This window comes from Pipistrellus hanaki, assembly GCF_964339955.1.
Source record: "Pipistrellus hanaki genome assembly, chromosome: 9".
Lineage (NCBI taxonomy): Eukaryota > Metazoa > Chordata > Mammalia > Chiroptera > Vespertilionidae > Pipistrellus > Pipistrellus hanaki.
Window position 1 is genome coordinate 22,035,313 of NC_140511.1, and position 25,070 is coordinate 22,060,382.

The 25,070-nt window shown below is 38.1% G+C and overlaps 1 protein-coding gene across 1 annotated transcript in view; it reads left to right on the forward strand.

Annotated features, from left to right (window-relative positions):
* The window catches only part of PGR (progesterone receptor), a gene marked incomplete at its 5' end in the record, with an annotated part of 65,778 nt that overhangs the window by 13,168 nt on the left and 27,540 nt on the right, over window positions 1-25,070 (forward strand). The window contains one exon of the mRNA XM_084894675.1: window positions 13,654-13,770. Within this exon, the coding sequence (XP_084750801.1) occupies window positions 13,654-13,770 (117 nt within the window). The remainder of the gene's footprint in view (window positions 1-13,653; window positions 13,771-25,070) is intronic.

A 25,070-nucleotide genomic window follows, 5' to 3' on the forward strand; every position in this document is an offset into this window, starting at 1 on the left:
CCAATCAGGAGTGAGTATGCAAGTTAACCCAACAAAGATGGAGGGTTAATTTGCATACACAGGTGCTGAGCAGCCGGGGGCAGGGTGGGATGCTTGTATGCTTGTGTCGTCACCATGGTGATGACTGACGCAAGCATTCTGCACTACCCAGAAGCTCCGGGCCTCTGGGCAGCATGGGAAGGCAGAAAGGCAGCTCCAGGCCACAACAATAAGGTGGCTCAGGCCAGGGTGAAGGCGGTGCTGGCAGCCAGGGGAAGGAAGGCCCGTTCTTTCATGAATCTTCGTGCATGGGGCCTCCAGTTATTAGTAAATAATAAATTTGATAATTTATTCCCAAGCTTCAGGTCTCTCAGTGTAATATGTAGTATAAGTAGTAAGCTGGTTTTAAACACAATTTTGCATTATGACTTATTAAAATAAACCTTCACTTTGCTAAAAAAAAAGAAATGGTGAGAAAGATAGCATCTGTTGTAATCTGCTCAATATTTGGTCATGTAGGGCTTCCCCATTATTAATGCTCCTTCAGAACTGCATCTTCTACCATTGCAAGAACCTGAGGGGGAAGCATTAGTGTCAGAGCATACATGCTAATGCTAACCCCAGCCTTTGAACTGTTGTACTTTAATTAGTACTCAATTAACACACAATACATTCTCCTTTTAAAAATTAAAGTATTACCAAAGACTTAGTCTTTGATCAATACTTCTAATCTGTTGACTTCTCTATCATCCCTTTGTACATCTATCTCAGTTTGTCATGCATGAGCATGTATATGGGTGTACACATGTGAAATATGTTGTTTTGGATCTATTAGTACATAAATACTATCACATATTATACGTTGTGTTTCATTTTTTATCTTATTTTTATGGAACAAAGACTTGAAACTCTATGTGTGTGTTTTTAAACATTCTTTAAAAAGTTTTTAATGTTTTTATTGATTTTAGAGAAGGGAGAAAGAGGGCAAGAGATAGAAACATCAGTGATGAGAGAGATTCTCTGATTGGCTGCCTCCTGCATGGCCCCACTAGGGTTTGAGCCCACACCTGTGATCGATTGCCCTGACAGGGCACAAAATTCATGCATGGCGGGGGGAGGGGACGGTGAGAGGCGAGGAGGAGTCCCTCAACCTGGCCTGCACCCTCTCTAATCTGGGATCCCTCTTGCAATCCAGAATCACTGGCTCCTAAGCACTCATCTGCCCGCCTGCCTAATGCCCCTAACTGCTCCCCTGCCAGTCTGATATCCCTAACTTCTCTCCCCTCCTTGTCTGAGCCCCTAACTGCCTATCTGCTCTCCTCTCCTGGTCTGATCCCCTTAACTGCCTATCTGCACTCTCCTCCTGGCCTAAACCCCCTAACTGCCTATGTGCTCTCCCTTCTCTGCACCTTCAGATCCTAGCGCAGGAGTGCTGAGAGCTCTCCACTGAGGCCTGCCCCCGTTCTGATGCCCCGCTCCGAACTGGGTGGCACTGTGGGCCTGCACACGCTTCTGCTGAGGGGCTGCCCCTAGAGGCAGCCTCACATCCTGGTGGCTCAAGTTCCCGCTTCCGTCCCCACCCCAGCTCCTGTGTGCACACCTTTAGGACCAATTAGCATATTCCCTCTTTATTACATAGAATAATCTTAGAGTGGCAAATCTTTTCAACATTGAGATGAAATCCAGAATTCAAAATTAAATTTGTTCAATTTTGCTACAAAAATAAATTTAAAACTTCTTCTATAAGTCAAAAAATTAAAAATCAAAAGACAAATTGGGAAACTATTTGAAACATATGTATAAAAGCAAAAGAATGTTATTACTAATATGCAAAATATTCTAATTAACCACAAAAAAAGACAAACAGCCAAAAAGAAAAAATGAACAAAAGATATGAAGATAATATGTTTTGTAGAAATGTGAAAAGTGTTCAACTCACTAATAATTATTATAATTAAAATAACAATGGGCATTCTAGCAATCAGACTGAAAAAATAAATGACTAATTGAGTGTCTGAGGGCAATTTGGTATATCTATTGGAACTATTCATTATTTTGACCCAACAAGTTTTTTTAGAAACTGGTTCTTTAAAAACTTGTAATGTGTAGAAATACCTGTAGGTGGACGTTTATTACTACATTATTTGAAATAAAGAGAAATCAAAAACAGCCTATATGTCTCTTAATAGGAGATTAATAAAATTTGATATTGAATCCTTGCAATGAAATCATCTGTGTCATTAAAAAGAGTGAGCTAGCTATCTATATTCTAGATGTGAAAGGTAGCTAAAATATGCGATTTTATAGAAAAGCAAGCAGTGATGTAATTTTGGGTAATAATAATATTACCCATTTGAATGACTACGTGTAGGGAATGATCTGAAAAAGAAAATACACCAACTGTTGGGTTATGACATATTAATATGCTTTGTTCTTTAAGCAAGAATTTCCTAAGGAGGCTATTATTCCTCATCATCTTGGTGCCTGAGACCCCTCTGTACTTGCTCTGCATGGTCTGAGCTAGCCTCAGCTCCCTAGTGCTGTCCAATTCTGTACACCACTTTTGTCCTTCAGGTATGTCAGAAGTTGAGAGAGACCAACAAAGAAAGACAGTTATGGCAGAAACATACAAGTAAAAATTTGAGGTTGTCTTGTATCATAAGTCAAGGTATCCAACCTGACTAGATGGACCCCAGAACTGACAGTCTTTCTTATTTGTAACCTCAATATCCCATAAGCCCTACAAACAATAGTTTTGTTGTAGACACTTGTCAGTAATACCTGACCAAAATTCATTTGGCAGCAGAAACTGACCGGAACTCACTTTTTTTTTTTTTTTTTTTTTTTTTTTTGGCCTTGAAAATAATCACATACTTGGCTACATAAGTATTAATGTATTGCATTGTGAAGTTTTGTTTTGTATCATCTTTCTAAAATCTAAACAATTCTGAAACATATCTGGTCCAAAAGGTTTTAGCTAAGAAATTTTTGACATGTATTAAGAAATAAATTCATAGACTGTGTAAACATGGTGTCTGCTGGAGTTTTGCAATGTAGCAGCCCAGAACACTACAATAAATGTTTATTAAACAGTTATTGTCATTTATTCTTACTATGCTTTTACTAGCATGCTGGGTTCTGCAGAGGGCTACAAAAGACAAATAAGCCATAACACCTAATCTCATAGACTTTTAAATTTTATCAGGGAAGTAATACAACCCCATAAGTAAACATAACATAGGTAATATAAACTGAATGTGGTTTGGATTTTGAGGGAAAGGAAGTTCATATTTAATTAAGGAGGCCAAAAAAATGTTTTTGTGGGAAAGTAACAAGTTAAACGGACTGCTGAGAATGAGGCGATGATTTTAATAGCAAGAGTTGTAATAATGGCTGTTATAAACAAAAAATATAGAATGAGCTGAAGTACAATTTAGCTAAAGCATAGAGTGTGGTCAGGAATCTGAGAACCCCTTGTAATTGTATATAAAGTTTTTGTGTGTTATTTTTGGGGGTGATAACTCTCATAAGATTTCCAAAGGGGTCATTAACACTTTCCAATAAAAAGTTACCCTTGCTATAAAGGAATAGTGAGAATTATTATTAATAGAATATTGAAAAAAAATGCGAAATGAAACAATGTGGTATTTAACAATTAACTAAAAAAAAAAAAAAAAGAGTGAGAAGCCCCTAAAGATTTTTGAGTGCTTTGATGACATATTTAATATGTACTTTAGGAAAATTAATATATCAGTAGTGTAGAGGGAGGATTAAGGCAGGGAAACTAGGGGGTCATGAGACTAGTATGGGGACAGAGCACTAAGGAATTGAGCCCGGGTGGTAGCCAAGAGAAATGGGTTCAGTGGGTGGATCAAACCAAGTTGTGAAGGGTAGTGGAAGTACCACAAGCAAATGTTGGGGAGTGGCGAATGTAGATAGTGTATTTTCTACTTCTTTGACCTAAAGAAGTAGGAAGCACATCATTCTTTTACTTTTATTTTATCAACAGGATTGATGTAAGTAGTATTTACAGAGGATTATTCTCAGAACACCATGCATCATGGATTTGAACAATTAAATGAATCAGAGAGAACACCTCTAGAGCTGACCCATGGCTTATGAGATATAGTTTAATTTTAAGTTATATATATTATAGTCTACCTAATGTACTCTCCAGGATATTGAAATAATATAATCTTTCATGCACAATAAAACTTCTGGGAGAAGTCCTGGTCTCTTAGTCCACTCCTTTATTTGTTCATTTAGCCGATATAATAAAAGGCTAATATGCAAATTGGCCAGACCGTGGAACAATTGGTTGCTATGATGTGCGCTGACCACCAGGGGACAGACACTCAACACAGGAACTGCCCCCTGGTGGTCAGTGTGCACCCACAGGGGGAGCGCTGCTCTGCCAGAAGCCGGGCTCCCAACTGCACAACTGGCGAGCAGAGGTGGTGGTGAGGAGAGGGTCTAAGCTGTCAGTCAGACATGGCCCAATGCTTCCAGACTGCATGAGGGCGCAGGCTGGGCTGAGGGAACCCCCCACCCCCACCCCCAACTGCACGAATTTTGTGCACCAGGCTCTAGTTTATTCATAAAACAAAACCAAAAACATATATTCAGTGAATTCTTTATCCACAGATTTGTGTTAAATGTTAGGACTCAGAAATTAATAAGTCATGTGAATAAGTCTAAAGAATAACTTAAAGAGAAAGTAATGTAAGCACAATATTAAAATATAGTCTATTAATATTCATAGAAGGAATGAAATATATATTGGACACATAGACTAGGGAGCAGTCAACTCTAGTGTTTATTTACTGGAGGGTGGAGGGGGAATATGAATCTTGTATAAATATTAGATTAAAAGTATTAAATGTTTAAAACCCTTATAACTTCAGTCTGTGGCAGTGTTTGTGTTGTTAACAGTGAAGACCACAATGGCTGGTCTTTTGTTAAGCAGAGCATTTTAGTGGATGTTTCTTTATTCACAGTCAGTCCAGAGCTCACTACGGGTTGTAAGTGTGTGTGCAGAACTGAACCTCTCTGTACAACTGTAACATAAACCAGAGGGTTGTCAGCTGAAGCAGAGTTGGACATAGACAGTCTAACAACAAAGTAAGGGGCAAAGGCTCCAGGGGAAATACATGCCTGTGAGCAATCCCCTATTGCAGGGACTGAAGGGTAAATCTCTAGGAATGGTAACATCTGACAGCAGCGTTACTGCCTGTTTTCATTACCTCCAGCTACTCCCAAACCTTAAGTGAATTTTCTTTGTTGTTGTTTGTTTGTTTGTTTGTTTGTTTAATGAGCCCTGAGCTAGGATTCTTCTTCTTCTTCTTCCTCCTCTCCCTCCTCCTTCTCCTCCTCCTCCCCCTCCCCTCCTTCTTCTCCTTCTCCTTCTCCTTCTCCTTCTCCTTCTCCTTCTCCTTCTCCTTCTCCTTCTCCTTCTCCTTCTCCTTCTCCTTCTCCTTCTCCTTCTCCTTCTCCTTCTCCTTCTCCTTCTCCTTCTCCTTCTCCTTCTCCTTCTCCTTCTCCTTCTCCTTCTCCTTCTCCTTCTCCTTCTCCTTCTCCTTCTCCTTCTCCTTCTCCTTCTCCTTCTTCTTCTTCTTCTTCTTCTTCTTCTTTAAAATATATTTATTGATTTTTCACAGAGAGGAAGAGAGAGAGAGATAGAGAGTTAGAAACATTGATGAGAGAGAAACATCGATCAGCTGCCTCTTGCACACTTCCTACTGGGAATGTGCCACAACCAAGGTACATGCCCTGGACCAGGATCTAACCTGGGACCTTTCAGTTAGCAGGCCGATGCTCTATCCACTGAGCCAAACAGTTAGGGCCTTAAGTGAACTTTCACTTTACATGCAGTTTGTGTTATTGTTGCTTTGGGGACATGAAGAAGGTGATGTTTACATTTATGTTTATTCAAAAGTAAGGAAGGAATCATTGATGTCAATGATATCTGTCCTAGAACAGTTTCCCAGTGCATCAGAGCATGTATTGCTTATGGAGTGCAAGGCCTCCGAAGGGCAGTGGCCAGGTTCCATAGCAGAGGCACTGATGATTGGAAAGGCCTCCCTTACATAGGGCCAAGCACTGCAGATTATCTGGACCCGAAGAGAACCTCAGGTGGAAGATAATATCAATTAAATTAAGCATAGTAAACAAGAAAAAGAGAAGAGCGGATATATCTCCTTTCTCTACTAATAGTTACTCATTAGCCAGATGTAGAGCTCTAAACAAGGTAATCAGATCATCAGGAAATGGAAAAAACTTAGAAATTATCAGGGTCATTTTGAAATATGGATTTATATTCATTATCCTAAAAGATGAGCCTTGCTCTAAGAATATGTTTTGCTAAAAATATTGGCTAATAATTATATGAAACCATTATTGTAAACACTTTTAAAAACGTGATACTTAAAACCTGAAGGCAAACCTCTAAATTTTTTCAGCAATGTGTAAGGTCATGTGGTCCTCAATTTAGTCGTTCACAAATTCCACTTAACCTAAGGAGAAGAGTTTTGAAGCCTTCTTTGAGGGTCCTAAATAAAAATCCATGTACAAAGTTTCTCTCTTATTCATTACAGTGCACCTTATTTATTATCGGGTGTCTCTTTGTTCTATTTCTTTGTAATAAAAGCTGATTTTTATCAGGGAGGGTTGGAAATAGCTGAATTTTGAGGGGAAAGGTGGAACTGAAAAATAATTACGGTGACTAAGTAATCTGTGCCACAGACAGGCCCCTTGGTCATTGTCCATGGCTTCTGGGTGACAATCTCCCATCTTCTCCTCCCTCTCAGCCTTCCAGTACTCGCCCACCCCCACTTCCAGCTGATCGTTTTCCTCCCTAATTTTCTGAGAAAACTTCATGACACTGCTACCACCACATGCTCTCATGTGGCAGATGACCCATCCTTGACTTTTCCTCCTGTGTCTAGAGATCTGGGCTCCTCTTCAAGGCCAGCCTTTTCCCACATGCACTGGGTCCAGTCTCCTCCTCTGGACTTAAGGTCAGATTGCTTTACTAAAAAGAAAAAATAAATTGCATAAATATGAGGGGGGAACATGTACATATGTGTAAAACGTCATAATCACCTTGCTTCAGAGTAGCACAGTGCTTTAAATAGTGTTATTGATATACTTTTGTAATGTTTCCATGTTTCATACAGATGTCTTACATGCCTCCTTACTCAATAGTATGTGAAATTTTCTTAAGGTCAAATAGTGATGTGGGTTTTTTTAATTTTTGTATGCAGTCCCTTATCTCCCTTAAATGCCTACTCTTTAGCTAAATATATAATTGAAAGTACAGGTGTAACTAGTTAGATGCTGCATGCAATTTGGTGTTTTACAACTTAAAAGATATGTAACTAATTAGGAGAGAGTTCAGAAGAGATCTCCAGCGCATTGTTTTGTCTATAAAGACAGCAGTCGGACTGGCTTTAGGAAGGACAGACGAGAAACTGCTCCCCAGCCAAAAAGAAGTTAAATTCAACAGAGATGAAAGGAAGAAAGAAGAGGAAACAATTTTGAATAGTAACTTTGAGGAGGACTTAAAAGAAGGATTAAATATTGGAATGTCACATGGTATGATTCTACAAACTACCTGGTTCCTCTTATGGAATATATCCAGAATCTGACCTCTTATCACCACCTCCGCTGACCACTCTGATTCAAAACACAATTATTCTCCTTTGGATTTACTGCAACAGCCTCCTAATGGGTCTCATTTCCACCTCTGTCCTATTAGGACAAAGGGATGTGTTAAAGTATACGCCAGATCATCTCACTTCTCTGCTTAAAACTCTGCAATGACACTGGGTTATTTTCAGAGAAAAATCAAAGTGTTCACAGTGGTCTCCAAAGCCCTTTCAGGATCTGAGCTCTGTTCCTCTCTGAACTTCCTTTCCACTGCTGTTCTCCCTGGCTTTGTCAGCTCTAACCTTACTAGTAGTTCTCTCAGACAATCCAGGCCACCTCTCATGGTCTTGAAAATTGGCTCTTTCCTCTCTCCTTCCATTTTTCTCATTCCATTTCTGACACTCCACACCCACTCAGCTCATTCTAAGTTCCGGCTTTGGTGAATGTCTGGAAACATACCACACTGCCAGTCTCTCATTTAACAGAGATAGCCCCCCCCCCCCCCCCCCCCAGATATTGTACAGTTGTTTGATTTAACAACTCTGTCTGTAATATGGAGATGTGATTTCAGGGAAAATTATACTTAAATTTGATTTTCTAAAAGAAACAAAAGAAAACTTTAGGTGATAATCTACTTTGAGGTATGAAAACAAAAGATGACATTGTCTGAGAAACAAGAATGAGTGTCATAGGAAACAGCTAGATGAGATAAAAATGTAGAAGGGTGAGATGAGAAAATACTAAAATAAGATTTAAAAAAATGCAGTAGCAGAGTTAAAATCTATATGGGAAACCATAAAGAGCAGAACATAAAATCAGTTCTGTAGAGTTCAGATTTAAGGAGTTACCATACAATGAAAGAAAACGGGCAAATTGATGGCAATTTCAAGCTATGATTTATTGTTTTTACAATATCCAGTGTGCTGAATATTTTATCTAATTTAGACTCATTTAATTATACTATAATTTTTATCTTTATTCCCATTTTATAAGTGAATAAACTAAGACTTAGATAATTTTCTCATGGTTGAGTTAGTGATGGAACTAGAATTTGACTGATATTGGTCCAAACCTTTATGTTATTCTGTCTTTAGAATACTTTGGCTTCTAAAAAACATACACAAAATTTGAACAAATAGTAAGATGAGTATCTATATTTAACTGTGAAAATTGTAGACATCAAATTTCACCTCTCAAGATTTCAAAATGTATCTTCTAAAGTCAAGAACATTCCATAATATAATCACAATATATCATCATACCCCCAAATTCAACATTGATACAATAATTTTATCAATTATTATAGCCAGAATTCAAATTTAACCACTTGTTCCCAAAATATATTGTATAAGTTATTTTTTCATGCTGGAGCCAATTAAGAACTATGTATTTCATTTGGTCTTTAGTTTTCTTTAATCTAACAAGATCTCTTACCATTTTTTGTCTTTTGATATTGACATTTTTATGAGGAGTCTAGGCCAGTTGTTATGTAGAAATTACCCACAATCTGGATGTCTGACTTTAAACATTTTGATAAGAATCTTACACAAGCTAATAGTTCTAAAAATCTGGTTTCATGTACCCTTTATATGTTTAAAAATTATTGGGATCCTAATGAGTTGTTATTTGGATTACTATAGATCAATATTTATCATATGAGAGATTAAAACAAAATTTTTGAAATCTTTTATTAACTCATTTAAAACAAGCAAACTTATTAGATTGTGACATGTTTATAGGTCATTTAATGTCTGCCGTAATAGAATGCAGCTGGGTCTCATACCTTCGTCTACATTCATCTTTTGCAATATTTTGTTTTGGTTGAAGCATATGAAGAAAATGTGTCACACAGATGTCTGTTTGGAAAATGGAGGAGTGTTTTAATTGTCTTTTCAGGTTTGACAAGTGGAGGTCATTTCATTAAGGATTGCAAAAGGATGATTTTCTACTGTTATTCTTTCTAATTTTATTGGCTATAAATCTTCTTTTAATAGTTCTTTCTCCCTTCCAAAAGTAATTTAGTAATCTTAAAATATATTTTTTGCTGGAAAGCTTATTAGATGTTCAATTATCTCCCTTTATTTATCAATTTTTAAAGTAATGAGTTTGTTCCTTAGCAGCCTCCAGTAGTTTCTAGTGAATTCATTTTGTTTCTTTCTTTCCTTTTTTTTTCTTCTTACATATTATATGTACTCATGGCTTTTTATATACTCAATGCACTTTAATCATTTAAACTAAATTATTTTTAATGTTCAAATGGTCTTATCTTCGGTCAGTGTGTCTCAGACAATTTTATTAGCTCTCAATAACTCCAAATTATATCACAACAAAATAACCCAAGCTCAACTTGTCCATTTCCAGTGCCAGCCATGTCCCCAAGAAACCCTGTGTTATGCAAAGTGCTGAAAACCTCGTGATCAGGACCTAGGTGCCAGCTGGTGGTGGCCGACCAGGACCAGTGAAGTTTAATGCCGCACTGGCTGCTCTCAGTGAGGTTGTCTGGCTAAGTCCCATCTGGTCTGCGGATGGGCGACATTAGGGCCGCTGGCCAGCGCTATTGTTTTGCTGCCAGCCAGACTTTCCCAAGACAAGGTTTTATAGAATACAGAAAACAGTAAAACAGGGCCAGCGGGGGTAGGGGGTGGGTGAGGGGGAGGCAGACCGCCCATGAGCAAGCTGTGTTCTATCAAAACACTGGCCATGTACACCAAGGTTCACCTCCAGAAGCAGCTCCTCTTTGGCCTTTCTTAGGCCCGGTTGCTGCCGCCGTCTCCCAGTCCGCTTACAGGTGGCCTTCACTCTGTTTCCACAGGGCGAAGGGGGAGGTGGGTGTGGGAAGGGGCTCATGTTTCCAGTTACCATACACCCTGCTCCTTTTAGATGAAAATATTAGACACGACAGTCCGGATGCAGCATTGATTGCTGCTATGGTACTCTTTACTTCTGGGCATTTTCAGTAGACAGTATCTGCAATGATAATAGCATTTCAAGAAGATAAAAGGGATTATTTAAAAGAAAAAAAATAGTATTGGGATATATCTGACAAACAATAAATACTTGTTGAATGAATGGGATTTTGTGAAACTATACATTCACTTAACAAATATTAAAAAAAAAAAAAAGATATTATGTACCCTGTACAGATAGGTTGGAAGGAAACAAGAAAATGAAAATGATGACATGCTGATGAGATTGTAGATAATTTTCTGTTTTGAATTTCCTTAATTGGCTGCAAAATGTTTCTAATACAATTTATTAAATAAAAAATGTAGATAATTGCTGTATTCTTTTTTTGTATACACTGAGTTTGAGCTACCTGCAGAGTGATGGTCAGAGCTCAGGATGAGACTTTAGAACCATGAGAAGATGGTGAAACTACCCACATAGTGTACAGAGTGAAACACAGCATGTAAAGGAGAGGCAAAGGAAGAGAGATTGGCAAAGGGAACTAGGAAGGGACTATTGGAAAGACAGATGAAGATTCCTAAGAGTCCTGCCCTCTCCTTCCCACCCCCCAAAAAGGAAGGGGGCAGGTGGGGAGAGAAACTGCCAGTGGCAAGTTATTTATATGGAATGTCAAGAAAAAAATCCATAGTATCTAGAAATGAAGAAATCTTTGATGATGTTAAGCCACATTATGAGGACAGTGAAGCGTGGCCACTTTATAAACCAAATAACAGTATGCTGAGGAGTAAAGAAGTTAGCTAATTAGAAAGTCAAATGAAGATGACTTTTTCAACACCTTAGATGACAAAAAGAGGGATGGAGTCAGGGAGAATTTAGAACAAGACAGAACTCCTTTCTCTGTCTCTCACTGTTTCTCTGTCTCTCTCTCGACGCTGGAATTTTTGGAATGAAAAACTTGAGGATATCACTGGACAGGGGAGACTAAATAATTTAGAAGAGAAAGGGGGAAATGGGTGGGAAAGATTTGAAAGCAGGCAGGAAGGAATGGATTCAAGTACAGAGACTGAGAGTCCTGGTAAGGGGCACTCTTTCTCCAAGGCATTGAAGAAGGGGGTACTGTTATAAATCATTTAAGAAGCAGGAAGGAGACAGGTCTGCAGCATTCCAGCTGTCAAGATTTCACGCTCTTTTTCTGGGTGTTTGTGACCTAGGAGCAGAGAATAGGACAGCATGCTTTCAAACAACAATTACACCCATGAGCACTGTTTAAGTTTATTCTTTATATGTTATGGAAAATCTTGTTTCCTATTTTCTGTTCTTTCCTCTGGTGAGAAACCTATTTAGATGAATGATAGATAGATAGATAGATAGATAGATAGATAGATAGATAGATAGATAGATAGATAAAAGAAGGAAAGAAAGAAGGAGGGAGGGAGGGAGGGAGGGAGGGAGGGAGGGAGGGAGGGAGGGAGAGAGGGAGGGAGGGAGGGAGGAAGGAAGGAAGGAAGGAAGGAATGAAGGAAGGAAGGAAGGAAGGAAGGAAGGAAGGAAGGAAGGAAGGAAGGGAGGGAGAGCGAGCCAGAGGGAGGGAGGGAGGAAAGAAGGAAGGGGAGAAAGAATTCTTGTTCTTAGCATGACCCAAGCCATCTTATAAAGCAAGCCGATTGGCAGTTCACCCTGGAAGGGGTGGGCCTGTATCACCTAAAGGGATGATTCTTACCTTGGTAAGTGAGGCTATTAAGTTCTTTACTGCTTTAGTTATTCAGCGCTCACGTAATACGTGGCTCAGGCCACCTGTGTTAGCGCATGCCACTTGGCTCTTAGTAACAAGCCCCCTGGGCCTTTCAGTGAGCAGATGTACCATCTTGCTGTTGCCCAGAACTGCTTCTGTCCGTCCGTTCTCTTAAAAATTTGTAATTCTGGAGTTGTCAGCCTCTTTAGTCTCTCTTTCAGCACAGCTCAGGATTCCTAATAAAGAGAATAAAATAGTATGTGTGCAGTATGTGAACATAATTTTGTGGAAGAATATCTTTTTAAGAAAAGACCACTTATTCTTTGCCAAAAACGCCCATATTAAATTTTTCACATTGAAGAAGTCTAAATAAGCCGATGATGTTGAAATACTCATGTCTGTTTTATAGGAATTTGTTGGAAAATAGGAGTGCCAAAGAAGTAAATTTTCCACTTAGTTAATATTTAAATGTCTAAGCTAACAAGTTGTGTTTGTGTTTTTTTTCATTTTTGTTCAATGTAAATTAGATTGTTCCATGCCTCATTAAACAAAACACACGTTTTTTATTTATAAAATCATCCTTGTTGGATATTACATTCATATTGTGGACCTTTTGGAGGTTAAAATAGTTTCCTCGACATAAAATGATCCCAGGGTCACATATCTATATCTATATCTATATCTATATCATCTATATATATATATTTGTAATTTGTTTTGTCCTCTCCTTCATTGAGTATTTCTTATTGTTTTAAATTGTTCTCCCTTTATCATTATTTCTATTCATCTTGTTTTCTAAATTTTGGCCAAAATAAACCAGGTGACCAAGTCATTACAATTAGTGACATTCTTTACACACTATTCATAATCATTAGACCCTTTAAAAGTGAGCTAACTCCAGGATTTTTTAGTAAAATTAAACATAGGTTTATACAAAGTTAGTCTAAAGACTTATTTCATTTTTCTGTCTGAATCTGTTTCCTTGAATGTTTAGATTTTAGAGAAAATAAAAGGGAGGAGGGGAGTTCAATAGAGTTTGATTATTTTATATAACTAATGCTTCTCAGCAACTTGAAATGCCAGAAAGGTCTAAGGGCATTCTGATGATGGCACCATTAAAAAGATACACACATCTTGAACAAAAGGTTTTGAAAGAGCCATGGAATGTATTTCTAAGCTGTGTTCATCTCCACGAGGCTCCTGAAGGCACAGGTAAGGTCCTGAGCAGGCATGGAGCATTACCCATGTCCAGCTGTGCTAAGCAAGAGGCTGGCCGAGACAGCCGTGCACTTGCTGATGTGTACTTGTCTTCCTTTTCATTTGTCATTGCAGAAAGTTTCCATTGCTCTTTGGACATTGTAAGTAACTTTTACCTTTTTCTATTTTAGGACAGCATAATTACTTATGTGCTGGAAGGAATGACTGCATCGTTGATAAAATCCGCAGGAAAAACTGCCCAGCATGTCGCCTTAGGAAGTGCTGTCAGGCCGGCATGGTCCTTGGAGGTAATGTTGATGTTTTCATCAGCAGTATATGGATATTTACCCTGTACAACTGTGGGTCAGAAAATTCAAATTTTCTTATTCACCTTTGTTCTTTCTTTGCTTTTTCTATCTTGGTTATTGTTGTCTGAATGAAGCAACCAATGCTATCTCATTATCTGTATAGATTCCTCCCAGCATATAAGGTCTGTTATGAGAGGTAATAAATCTCCATTTTTCTATATTGCTTATGTTATGGCCTGGTTGGTATGGCTCAGAGGTTGGGCATTAAGCCAGGAACCAAGAGGCCACTGGTTAGATTCCTGGTCAGGGCATGTGCCCAGGTTGAGGGCTTGATCCCCTGTGGGAGGGCATGCGTGAAGCAGCAGATAGAAGATGTTCCTCTCATTATGGATGATTCTATGGCTCTATCCCTCTCCTCTACTCTCTGGAAAGAAATCAATAAAATATTTTATATATATATATATATATATATATATATATATATATATATATATATATATGTTATGGGTGTTCACCAACCTTTCATTAAATGACATGAGTTGGAGTCTTGAAACTGCATTTATTGCCTGCATGACCTTGAATAAGCCACCAACCTGTTCTGGGCATCAGCCTCCTTGTCTATAAAATGAGAGCACTAAAGACCCTTCCAGACCAAAAGCTGATTCTGTGAATAAGAACATTAATCTCCATCCCTCTCACTTTCCATCAACCCCTCCCCATTCTCTTTATATAACTGTATGTTGAGCCCTTATACTTACCAGGTACTGTTTTAAGTTCTGGAGTAGAGCACAAAACCAAATGGACCTTGTGACCCACAGGTTGAGAACCGCTGCTGTAGAGCCTAAGACTATCAGAAAACACAGATATTTACATTACGATTCATTAACAGTAGCAAGATTACAGTTATTAAGTAGCAACAAAAATAATTTTATGGTTGGGAGCCACCACAACGTGAGGAGCTGTGTTAAAGGGTTGTGGCATTAGGAAGGTGGAGAGCCACTGCTCTAAGCCCTTCTCCCACCAATCCTTTGGGAACTCTACTGAACGTTCACTGTCCTTGCATGTGTGTTACTTTTGCCTGCACCATTCTCCCTTCACTCCTTGTCAACTCTTACTTAGCATAGTGTGTGTGTGTGTGTGTGTGTGTGTGTGTGAGAGAGAGAGAGAGAGAGAGAGAGAGAGAGAGAGAGAGAGAGAGAGAGAGGAGAAGAGAGCAGAGGAGAGGAGAGGAGAGGAGAGGAGAGGAGAGGAGAGGAGAGGAGAGGAGAGGAGAGGAATCTTCCCATCTCTCCAGTCACTGCAGGGGCAGGGGTTTTGTGGGGACATATTTGGGGAGGTTGAAAGCCCTTGGAGTCAGCCTGGATTGAACTGCCCTGAATGGACTTACTTCAGCATCCCGCCTCCAAAAATGGAATATTGACCAAATTGACTGAGTGGAAGTGATGAGAACCAGCTATGCTACCCAATCCCAGAATGAGACATTGGGAATTCATTCCTATTCTCTTTCTCTCTCTCTCTCTCTCTCTCTCTCTCTCTCTCTCTCTCTCTCTCTCTCTCTCTCTCTCTCTCTTTCCCCCTTTCCCCCCCCCGCCATAGTTTATTAATCATCTTCATTATAATACTTGTTTGTTTGTTTTTTAAATATATTTTATTGATTCTTTACAGAGAGGAAGAGAGAGGGATAGAGAGTTAGAAACATCGATGAGAGAGAATCATCGATCAGCTGCCTCCTGCACATGCCCCACTGGGGATGTGCCCACAACCAAGGTACATGCCCTTGACCTGAATCGAACTGGGGACCCTTCAGTCCGCAGGCCGAAGCTCTAACCACTAAGCAAAACTGGTTTTGGCTGCCTTCCTGTTTTATGACTGTTTACCAGTACTTGATTCAAGGACTTTCTCCTTATCCAACATTGAGCTGTTTGAAAGCAGGATTTCATTTCAGTGTTTTCATGGTGCAAAACTTTTTCTTTGCAGCCTTAGTTTTAGCGTGTGCCCCTTCTCTGGGCCTTCTTCTGAGCTTTAAGTAGATCTTGGCTAAGTCCCAAAATGGTTTTCTGCAGCTCCTTGGCAAATTCTAGGTTATGTAGCACTTCTCTACTGAAGCACATTTCTCTACTGCTTCCAATTTGTCTGGATTAAGTTGCTCTCCATTTTTCAGGTGTTCCTTGTAATCTTCCAATTTGAGCTTCTTTTTCTCTTTGTTTCTAATTTTGTGCTTAAGACACATGAATCCATTGTCAATGACTTGCGAAGGGGAGGCTCTCTGGCTTTCCCCATGCTGACTGTGGTTCATCTGGGGCTCTGCTCACTTCATAGTCTCCTCTCTTCCCTCTCTGAATGGCTGGAGGTAACACAACCAGGAGGAGATGAAAACAGAACCATTCAAATAGCTGAGGCTCCTCAGGCTGCCTAGGCCCCTGTGGCTTCCAAAGTCAGGAGAGCTGCAGGAGGTGGGCAGGTGCCACCTACCTTAAGTCTCGTTTCCTCCTGCTCCATCCTCTCCACCAGGGTCCCTGCTGGCAGTGTATTCAGGAGGGAGCTCAGCCAAAGCAGCGCTGTGGCTTTCTGTGCATTCTTGAATATAAAGTTGTCATTTCCAGGACACAGAAAGAGTATTTGGAGAAGGAAAAGGGACGTGGTCTGAAATAGTGATTTCCACTTTGAGGAAGGGTGCCCTCTCTTGAGGTAGCTTCCATTCCGTGATTGCATTTGTTCTAATCATCCTATTATTATAATGGAAAAGTGATTAAAAATGAGCAAAATAATATGATGAAACACATGGCCACGGATAAACTGGGGTTCATTTAGAAGGGAGACTCAGTTCCAGTTAGAAACAAGACAAAGTGCAAAGAAATAGAGTTATAAGAAGAAGAGAGCCTCAGAGAAAACTCAGAACTGGGATGAAAGGAACCAAAGTAACATCAGAGCAGAATCACCAGCAAGCCCTCGTTAGTGCAAAGCTGTGTTCATTGACTCCAGTTTTCTTCTTCCTCATAAGGGCGGAACGGGTTCCATTGTAGGGCTGAGTTTTACTCAGAGCTAAACAGCCCCATCCTCAGAGATCAGAGTGGGAAGTAGTCAGAAATACTGGTATGAGCAGTTGGTTATCTCTGTCCAGTCATACTGTCCTTAGTTTTGTTGTTTTCCTATCACTTTCCCAAGGTCCTGTGTTGCCATCCTGAAGCCCAGTTCTGAAATCTCATGACTATTTCCCCCTTTTGCATAATTTACTTCAGTCAATGAACCACCTTTTATGGGTTAGACCATAAAATTATTTATCCCAACCAGGACACTGCCGAGGATGAGATGGAACACTATCAATAATTAAAATTAGTATAACAGATGCAAACCCAGACTTTCCCAGACTAATTGGACCATAGGGAAAACCCCCATTTTTCCCATTAAAAGATGCAAATATGTTCCAGCCAAAATGACTACCTAAATTTCTGGGGGTGTAGCTGAAATAGTCAAATGTCTATTTATACGGTATTTAACATATTAACATGTTATTTTCATTAGACACAAATATAAAGATCTCTTTATTTAGAAGTCTTGTGTTTCTACTTTCACATTTCTTTCAAACTAATTTTACAACCTATTGGCAGCAGGGTCCTTGCTTCAGAAGAGCTGCTAATCATTCGTTAGAGCTCATAATTTTGTCTAAGATGTTTGATATATGTTTTTGAGTTAATATAAATCTCAATGAGCCAAAAATATCCATTCACATAATGTAAAAGTTTTATTATTTGCCCTATAATAGGTACTATTTTTTATTCCCCATAATATAACAATTTGCTGCATTATTAATTAGAAAATATATTAAGCCCACTACAAATATTTTTTAAAATAAACATTGATGTCTCTGTCACTCAATTTTTAACATCAGATTATGTTTTATATGTTTAAAATTTGTTATATTTTATAAAGAATAAGATATTACAAATATTTTGAAGCTTCTGATATGTTTTTTTCTGAACCCATTAGATTCATTTTTTCCTCACAAGTCACTTTACTAAATTATTGTTTGATATCTTCATACTTGTAATTCATATGTATGAACCTTTAGGTAACATGGTGTTATTTTTAACTAGAGGCCCCGATGCATGAATTTTGTGCAAGGGGCTTGGCCCTCGCTTCCTCTGGACGGTTGTTCTGCTGTTCAGTCTAATTAGTATATTAGTTCTTAATCATATAGGATAGTTATATAATGGTATTATTTTATACCTTTTCAATTTGCTTTTCTCACACATTGTGTTTTTGTTTTGTTCACATATGTATACATACTAGAGGCTCAGTGCACTAAATTCATGCATGGGGAGGAGGGGTGTCCCTTAGCCCAGCCTGCACCCATTCTAATCTGGGATCCCTTGAGGGATGTCTGACTGCCCGTTTAGGCCCAATCCTGGTGCAGGTCTGCTGGCTCCCAATTGCTTGCCTGCCTCTGCCTGATTGCCCCTAACTGCTTCTGCCTGCCAGCCTGATCACCTTTTAACCACTCCCCTGCCAGCCTGATCCATGCCTAACTGCTCCATGGCTGGTCTGGTCACCCCTAACTGCCTTCCCCTGCCAGTCTGGTCTTCCCTGACTGTCCTCTCCCCTGCAGTCCTGGTTCCCCCCAACTGCCCTCCCCTGCAGTCCTGATTCCCCCCAGCTGCCCTCCCCTGCTGACCTGGTCTCCCCCAACTGCCCTCCTCTGCCAGCTCAGTCACCCCTACCTGCCCTCCCTGCTTGCCTGATTGCCTCCAACTGTCCTCTCTTGCTGGTCTGGTCTCTTCCAACTGCCCTCCCCTGAAGGTCATCTTGTGGTGGCCATCTTGTGTCCACATGGGGGCAGCCATCTTGTGTCTTGGAGTGATGGTCAATTTGCATATTAATCTTTTATTAGATAGGATAGCTAGTGTTTCATTTTTAACTTCTGGGATAAATTTCATGAATATTCTACAGTGCTTTTCTTTCTTAATGGCTATTTTTAATTTTTCATAATTAAATAACTGCTGCAAATCTTTGAGCATGTAGTTGAGAAGTTTTCAAGGTCGTATATCTAAAAAGGGAATTTCTGGTCTATTAAGATATTATGTATTTTCAACCTCACTAAATGTTTCCTAACCAACAAGTCACTCTCCAAAGTGTGTGTTTCCTCCACTGTATGGATTTTTTGTTACCATGCATCCTCACCTGTGCTTGGTATTTTCACACCTTTAACTCTTTCTAATTTAACGGTCATAAATTTGGTATCTAATTATAGTTTAATTTGTATGTCCTTGATGAGTGAGTGGTGAGGGCAAACATTGCTTCATCTATTTATTGGCCATTTATATTTCCTCTTCCATTAATTGTTTGTTTGTTTGTTTATTTATTTATTTATTTATTTTATTCATTAGCTATTTTCAACTGGGTTGTCCTTTTTCTTGTGATTCATACAACTTACTATATACTCCATACTGATTCTTTGTCAGTTACAGGTAGTCTATGTCTTGACTTTTTACCTTGCTTATGATGTCTTTTTCTAATTTTCATATAATCACACATGTCAATAGTATCCCTTTATATCCTTTTCTACCGTGATGTCATATAGATAATCTATAAAAAATCATCTAAAGGCTTAATTTTTTCACATCAATGTCCTTAACCTGTCTACAAGTGTTGTTGTTTTTGATGTAGAGAGGCAGGAATATAACTTTATTTTATTTTACATATGAATAACTAGTTGCCACAATACATTTATTGACACAATGGTCTTAAAATCTTTATAGTGCACTCCTAGGTAAGTAAAATGTTCAGTCTCTGTCCCCAACATAAGTCTGTTTACAAGTAAATGAGGCATAGTCAACTACTATCAAATTATATTACTTGTTGCGATGCTTAAATTCTTTTTACTTTTTTACTAAAAATATAAATAGTCACTGTAGTATTTCTCTAACAATATATTAATTACAAATTACACTGGAATTTGTAGTGCCACTTCTGTTATATGTCAGATTTCCATATTGTTTGCTTCCCTTCATGGTTTCTCTATTTTCTGTAACATTTTGGAGAACAGAGTATGGGTTGTGTAATGAGGTTGTGGTTTTCTTCTCCGTTGTATACCTCTACGACACTACCACACTATCTGAAATAACATAAATTTATTCATCTTGAAAGCTGGTTCAATAATGCTCCCTAAATTATATTTCTTTAAAATTCTCTCTCTGAATTATTCTTTTAAAGTAATGCTTAATTCCAGAGACAGAGAAGCATCAATCAAACAGTCAAACCTCAGAGGAAAGGTAGGGGATGGGAGGGGTAAGAGAGAGAGATCAAAGGACTTGTATACATGCAAAGGATTTGTATACATATAAGCCTAACCAATGGACATAGCCACCAGGGGGGTGAGGGCATGATTGAGGGAGTGTGGGGGGGATAATGGAGGGATAAGAACACATATGTAATACCTTAATCAATAAAGAAAAAAAATAAAGTAATGCTTAAAAGGATTATTCATAATAGCATCTAACACATAAAAACACAAGTTCTTACCCTAGGATTGGATGTATAACAAATTTCTTTGCCTCTTCTCCCCGCACCCCCGCCCCCCCCCCCCCCCCCATCAGATAATCTGTACAAACTTGACAAACTACTGCTGATTGAACTTATTTCAGGTTAACTTGTCTTCTCCAAACAACACATTGTCATTGAAAATAATTTAGGGCATTCAAAATATAGATAGCTCATAAGGACTAGTATATAATGCAGTATCTTTTGAGGGATAGTTCTGGGATAAAAAAATAATAATAAAAGCCCTTACTCTATTTCAGGCTTATATAAAAGAGAAATGGATTCAATTCTAGTGTCATCTTGTGGTCAGCATCACACACTGAGAAATATAAATATGGTGCATTTATTTCATAAGTAGATGTTCACAGAGGTTTATTACAAAGAAGCTGATCAAAACACTCTGCTATGCCATGGTCCTGCTATTGTTCTGCCTGGGAGAGTCAGTGGCAAAAGACTGGTCTGGGGGACCCCGTTCTGGTAAACCAGGAAGAAGGTAGTCCGTTCATAGCATTAGATTCTGGTTGCTTGTCCTGTACTAAATTTCTGGAGGGGGGTGTGTGGGGGTGTATTTGTGGTCTACTGAGAATGAAAGCCTTTCTGGAAATGATCATCAGGGTTTCTCATGGTTGGGCTCTCTCATAATTAGAAGAGTTTCTCTGAAATAATAATTGCTTACTACTGAAAATGGAGCCCACATCCTATTCCCTCCCCCCATCCCTCCCTCACCTCCCTTCCTGTTTATCACTCCTTTTTGAGATTTCTCATTTCTGATATAGAAATCATTTGAATAGCAAAAGATGAAAGAAGGGAAAACACTAAAAATCATTTTAAAGATTTAATAATAAAAAAACTATGGTAGAATATCAGAGGTCAAAATATCATTGTTTTTTTTGATGTCATAAAGTAGATTTTGCAGTTTGCTCTTCATGGACTTCAACAACTACGTTCTTATTATAAGAATTATGTTTGAGTTGTTTGGTCTCTTAGTTGCATATGATTCTTGTTGTTAATGAATCACTTCCCTTACCTTCACCAGGTCACAGTGAACTTTTGCATTTTCTTTATGGCTGTATAATACTTGAGCAGGAAAGATAGTTACACCCTGAAAGATGGCAATATATCTTCTAGTTTAGATGCCTCGCTTCTAACTTCTTTCCTTTAAAAACATTTTTTGTGTAATGATTCACATTTTGTTTAATGAATGCAGCTCTGTGTTTTGCATTTGTAGTAGAAATGCCGAACTATTATAAAGGTAGCTAGCTCTTTCAAAATTAAGTAGCTTTCTATATAAAGGAATGATTAAGTGCATAGTTATGTTTGCTGACTTTTTTTTTTAAGCCGGAGACTATTTTTATAGAGTTGTTTATTTTATTTTGATACAGAGCGTTATCCTCCAATTGTAAAAGGTTATGTTAGAAATCCAGTTTCCCTCCTTCCTCCTCCTACATCTAGATTCACCCCCAATGCTCTTAGCAAAGAGAATAACTTTTGGGGCTGCAGAGTATGGTTATATAGTAAAGCTTTGTGTATTTCTTTCTCTTTTATTTGAAGCGAATAAAGCTTCAATTTCTTTTCTGAAGGATTCAAAAACTCTTGAATTTGGGACACTCAACAGTACTTTTTGGGGGAGTACAAGCTTAGCCTCTGCCTTTAATTATTATAAAAACAGGAACTATCTGCTCTCTCTTTAATGTGGGAATTGCTGTGAGTGTTGCCTGCCACCTACCTCTTTAGACTTCTCACAGTCCTCCTCTCATGAGCATCTCCTTTTCTACCCAATGCCTCCTTTGAATCAGCACCCCCACCCCCAGAGACAGTACTCCTCACACTGCCCTCCGCCACCCCCCCTCAGTTCACTGCATTGAAGCCTCCAGCCAGACAAATATTGTCTTCTGGTCACTGTCTGATTGTCCACCCTAACTGCCATCCCACACAACTGGAATAGGGATAATCTTTAGAACAGTCATTCGTTGTTGCTTAAAGCTATTGCTCTGGGTTTGTCAGAGCAAGGTTCCAAATGGAACATCTTCCTTTTGCTAAATCAAAGTAAAACAGTAACTGGACACAGTTTCTGACAGCTAATGTTGGGATAATTGCCTGTAATTATCTTCCCGAACTGCAGTGATTCTTATTATGACCCTCATGTCAAAAGATTTGCCCCATTCCTTAATTACCTGCTGATCTCTGCCCGCTGTTTCCTCATCTGATTCCCAGAAAGCCTTCTGGCTGCCGTAAAACTTACATTTTAATATCTAACATAATATTGTCTCTTTGCTTCTGCACAACAGGTCACATGAACACCTTATGTCATACAACATAAACACATTTTTCCAGAAGTAAAAATAAACAGCAGAAAGGCCTTGGCAAAGTAAATAGCACTCATTTCAGAACACGATCCAGAATTAGTAATCATTATTCTTTTATTCTGTCTAATAGCTTCATCTACATGTTTACTTATATGTTTGCTCAATTTTTTTCATCTCAACCCTTTATTTCATTTCCTTTTTTAAAAAATAAATTGTTTTATAAGTTCCCTCTATGGATATTTTTTTAATGATAAACTCATTTTTTCCCACTGAAAATACCTTTATTTCAACCTAATTTTTCAATCATGATTTTGCTGAGCATAAAATTTCAGATAGACTTTTTTTCCCCCTCCATATCTATCTTCTGGCCTGTATTCTTTTCCTTTTTCCTTTTTTTCTTTTTTCTGTTTTTTTTTTTTTTTTTTTTTTTTTTTTTTTAAGAACTCTCTGTAGATCTAATAGCTGGGTTGTTTTTTTTAATTTAATTTCTATTTTATACAAATTTTTAATTTATATTTTATACAAATATAAAACATTTTATATTTGTATAAAATGTTTATAGACTTAGTTCTCCAATTTCACTAAATGTAACTGATTATACAATACATTTAGTTTTATTTCTACTTGGAAATCATGATTCCTAAATCTGAGATTATATTTTTCATAGATACCAGGAGGATTAAAACCATCCCGGTAGTCTTCAAATATTGTTTCCCTCTCATTGCCTCTTTCTACCTCCAGAAGACTAATGAGAGTATTAGATTAGCCCATTTATCTTCCATAACTCTTTGTCCTACTTAATATTACTCATATTATCTGTCTGTGCTGTATCCAGTATAGTTTTGTCAGTTCTTTCTTCCAGTTCACCCTAATGATGGTATTTTTTTTAAATAAATATTTTATTGATTTTTTTACAGAGAGGAAGGGAGAAGGATAGAGAGCCAGAAACATCGATGATGAGAGAAACATCAACCAGCTGCCTCCTGCACAGTCCCCACCAGGGATATGCCAATGTACATGCCCTTGACCGGAATCAAACCTGGGACCTTTCAGTCCGCAGGCCGATGATCTATCCACTGAGCCAAACCGGTTTTGGCTAGTGATGGTATTTTTAAAAGACATCCTACTTGGTTCTTTTATAAATTTGTTTATTTCTTTTTACTAGCCATTCCCTTTCTTGTTTTTAATTCTTTATCATACATCATTAATGATTATAAACATACTTATTATAAATATTTGTATTCAGTAATTCCAAAGTCCCATAATTGAGGATCTAGGTGTACCATTGTGATGTGGTAGGTATAGAATAAGATTTTTAAAAAGGGCATTGTTTATAGGGTTTCCCAATGATTGTGGTATAAATATTTCCTTATATAAATTTCAGGCTACCAATAGTTTGTAACAACTGGTTTTAAAATTTTCTTAATAAAAAAAGTGTATATATATAATTCTGAATACTTAATAACTTTTTACAAGTCAATATGAACCAAATCCAGCACACAGTTTATTGTTTCTGCTACTTCTCACTCATTGCGTCCTTTATAATATTGGATTATAAACTCATGTTTGGCAAAGTTTAATTTTTTGAAACCTGACTAATTGAGGGAGTTTCTCCAAAGATAATTTTTATTTTATTTTTCCAGACACCTTAGGGATTTCATCAGTGAAGGACCATTTCTCATATTTACTTTAAGTCTAGATTTCCCATACCTTGCTGGCAGAATAATTTCAAACTATCAATATGGGTGATGGAGGCCTATAATTAAAAATAATCAGAGAAGACTTTTTTCCATATTGATCCAAGGATAAAACAGACATGATACCTACTTGTGTCCCTTTGTCCTGGTTAGAATTGTTCTTCATTTTGGATTCCTGCGTATTTTGATGACCTTTTGAGGAGCTTAGATATGTATTTAAAATGATGCTGCTTATGCTTTACCCATAATTTTTAGGTGTTCTGGAGGAGGAAATTTATAAATTACCTAATCTTGTACATTGCCAATAGAAGTTTATAAAAAAAAAATTGTCAATTTTAATCAAATACATTAACTCCACCTTAAAAATTTAAATGTTGCCCTGGCCAGCGTGGTTCACTTGGTTGTTGTCCAGGGAACTGAAGGGTCCTTGGTTTAATTCCCAGACAAAGCACAAGTCCAGGTTGCAGGTTCAATCTCTGGTTGGGACACATATGGGAAGCAATGGATCAGTGGTTCTTTCTCACATTGATGTTTCTCTCCCTCTCCCTTCCTCTCTGTTTAAAATCAATAAAAACATGTGTTTTTGTTTTTGTTTTTAAATTGAATCTTATAAATACATTAGAAAAAGATTAAAACACCTCTGTAGGAGATGGTATAGCATTGTAATAATAAGTAAGGGTACAAAGTCAGAACAAAGGGGATTTGATTTCAGTTTTCCCACTAATATCCATAGGACTTCACACACACATCTTAACCTTTA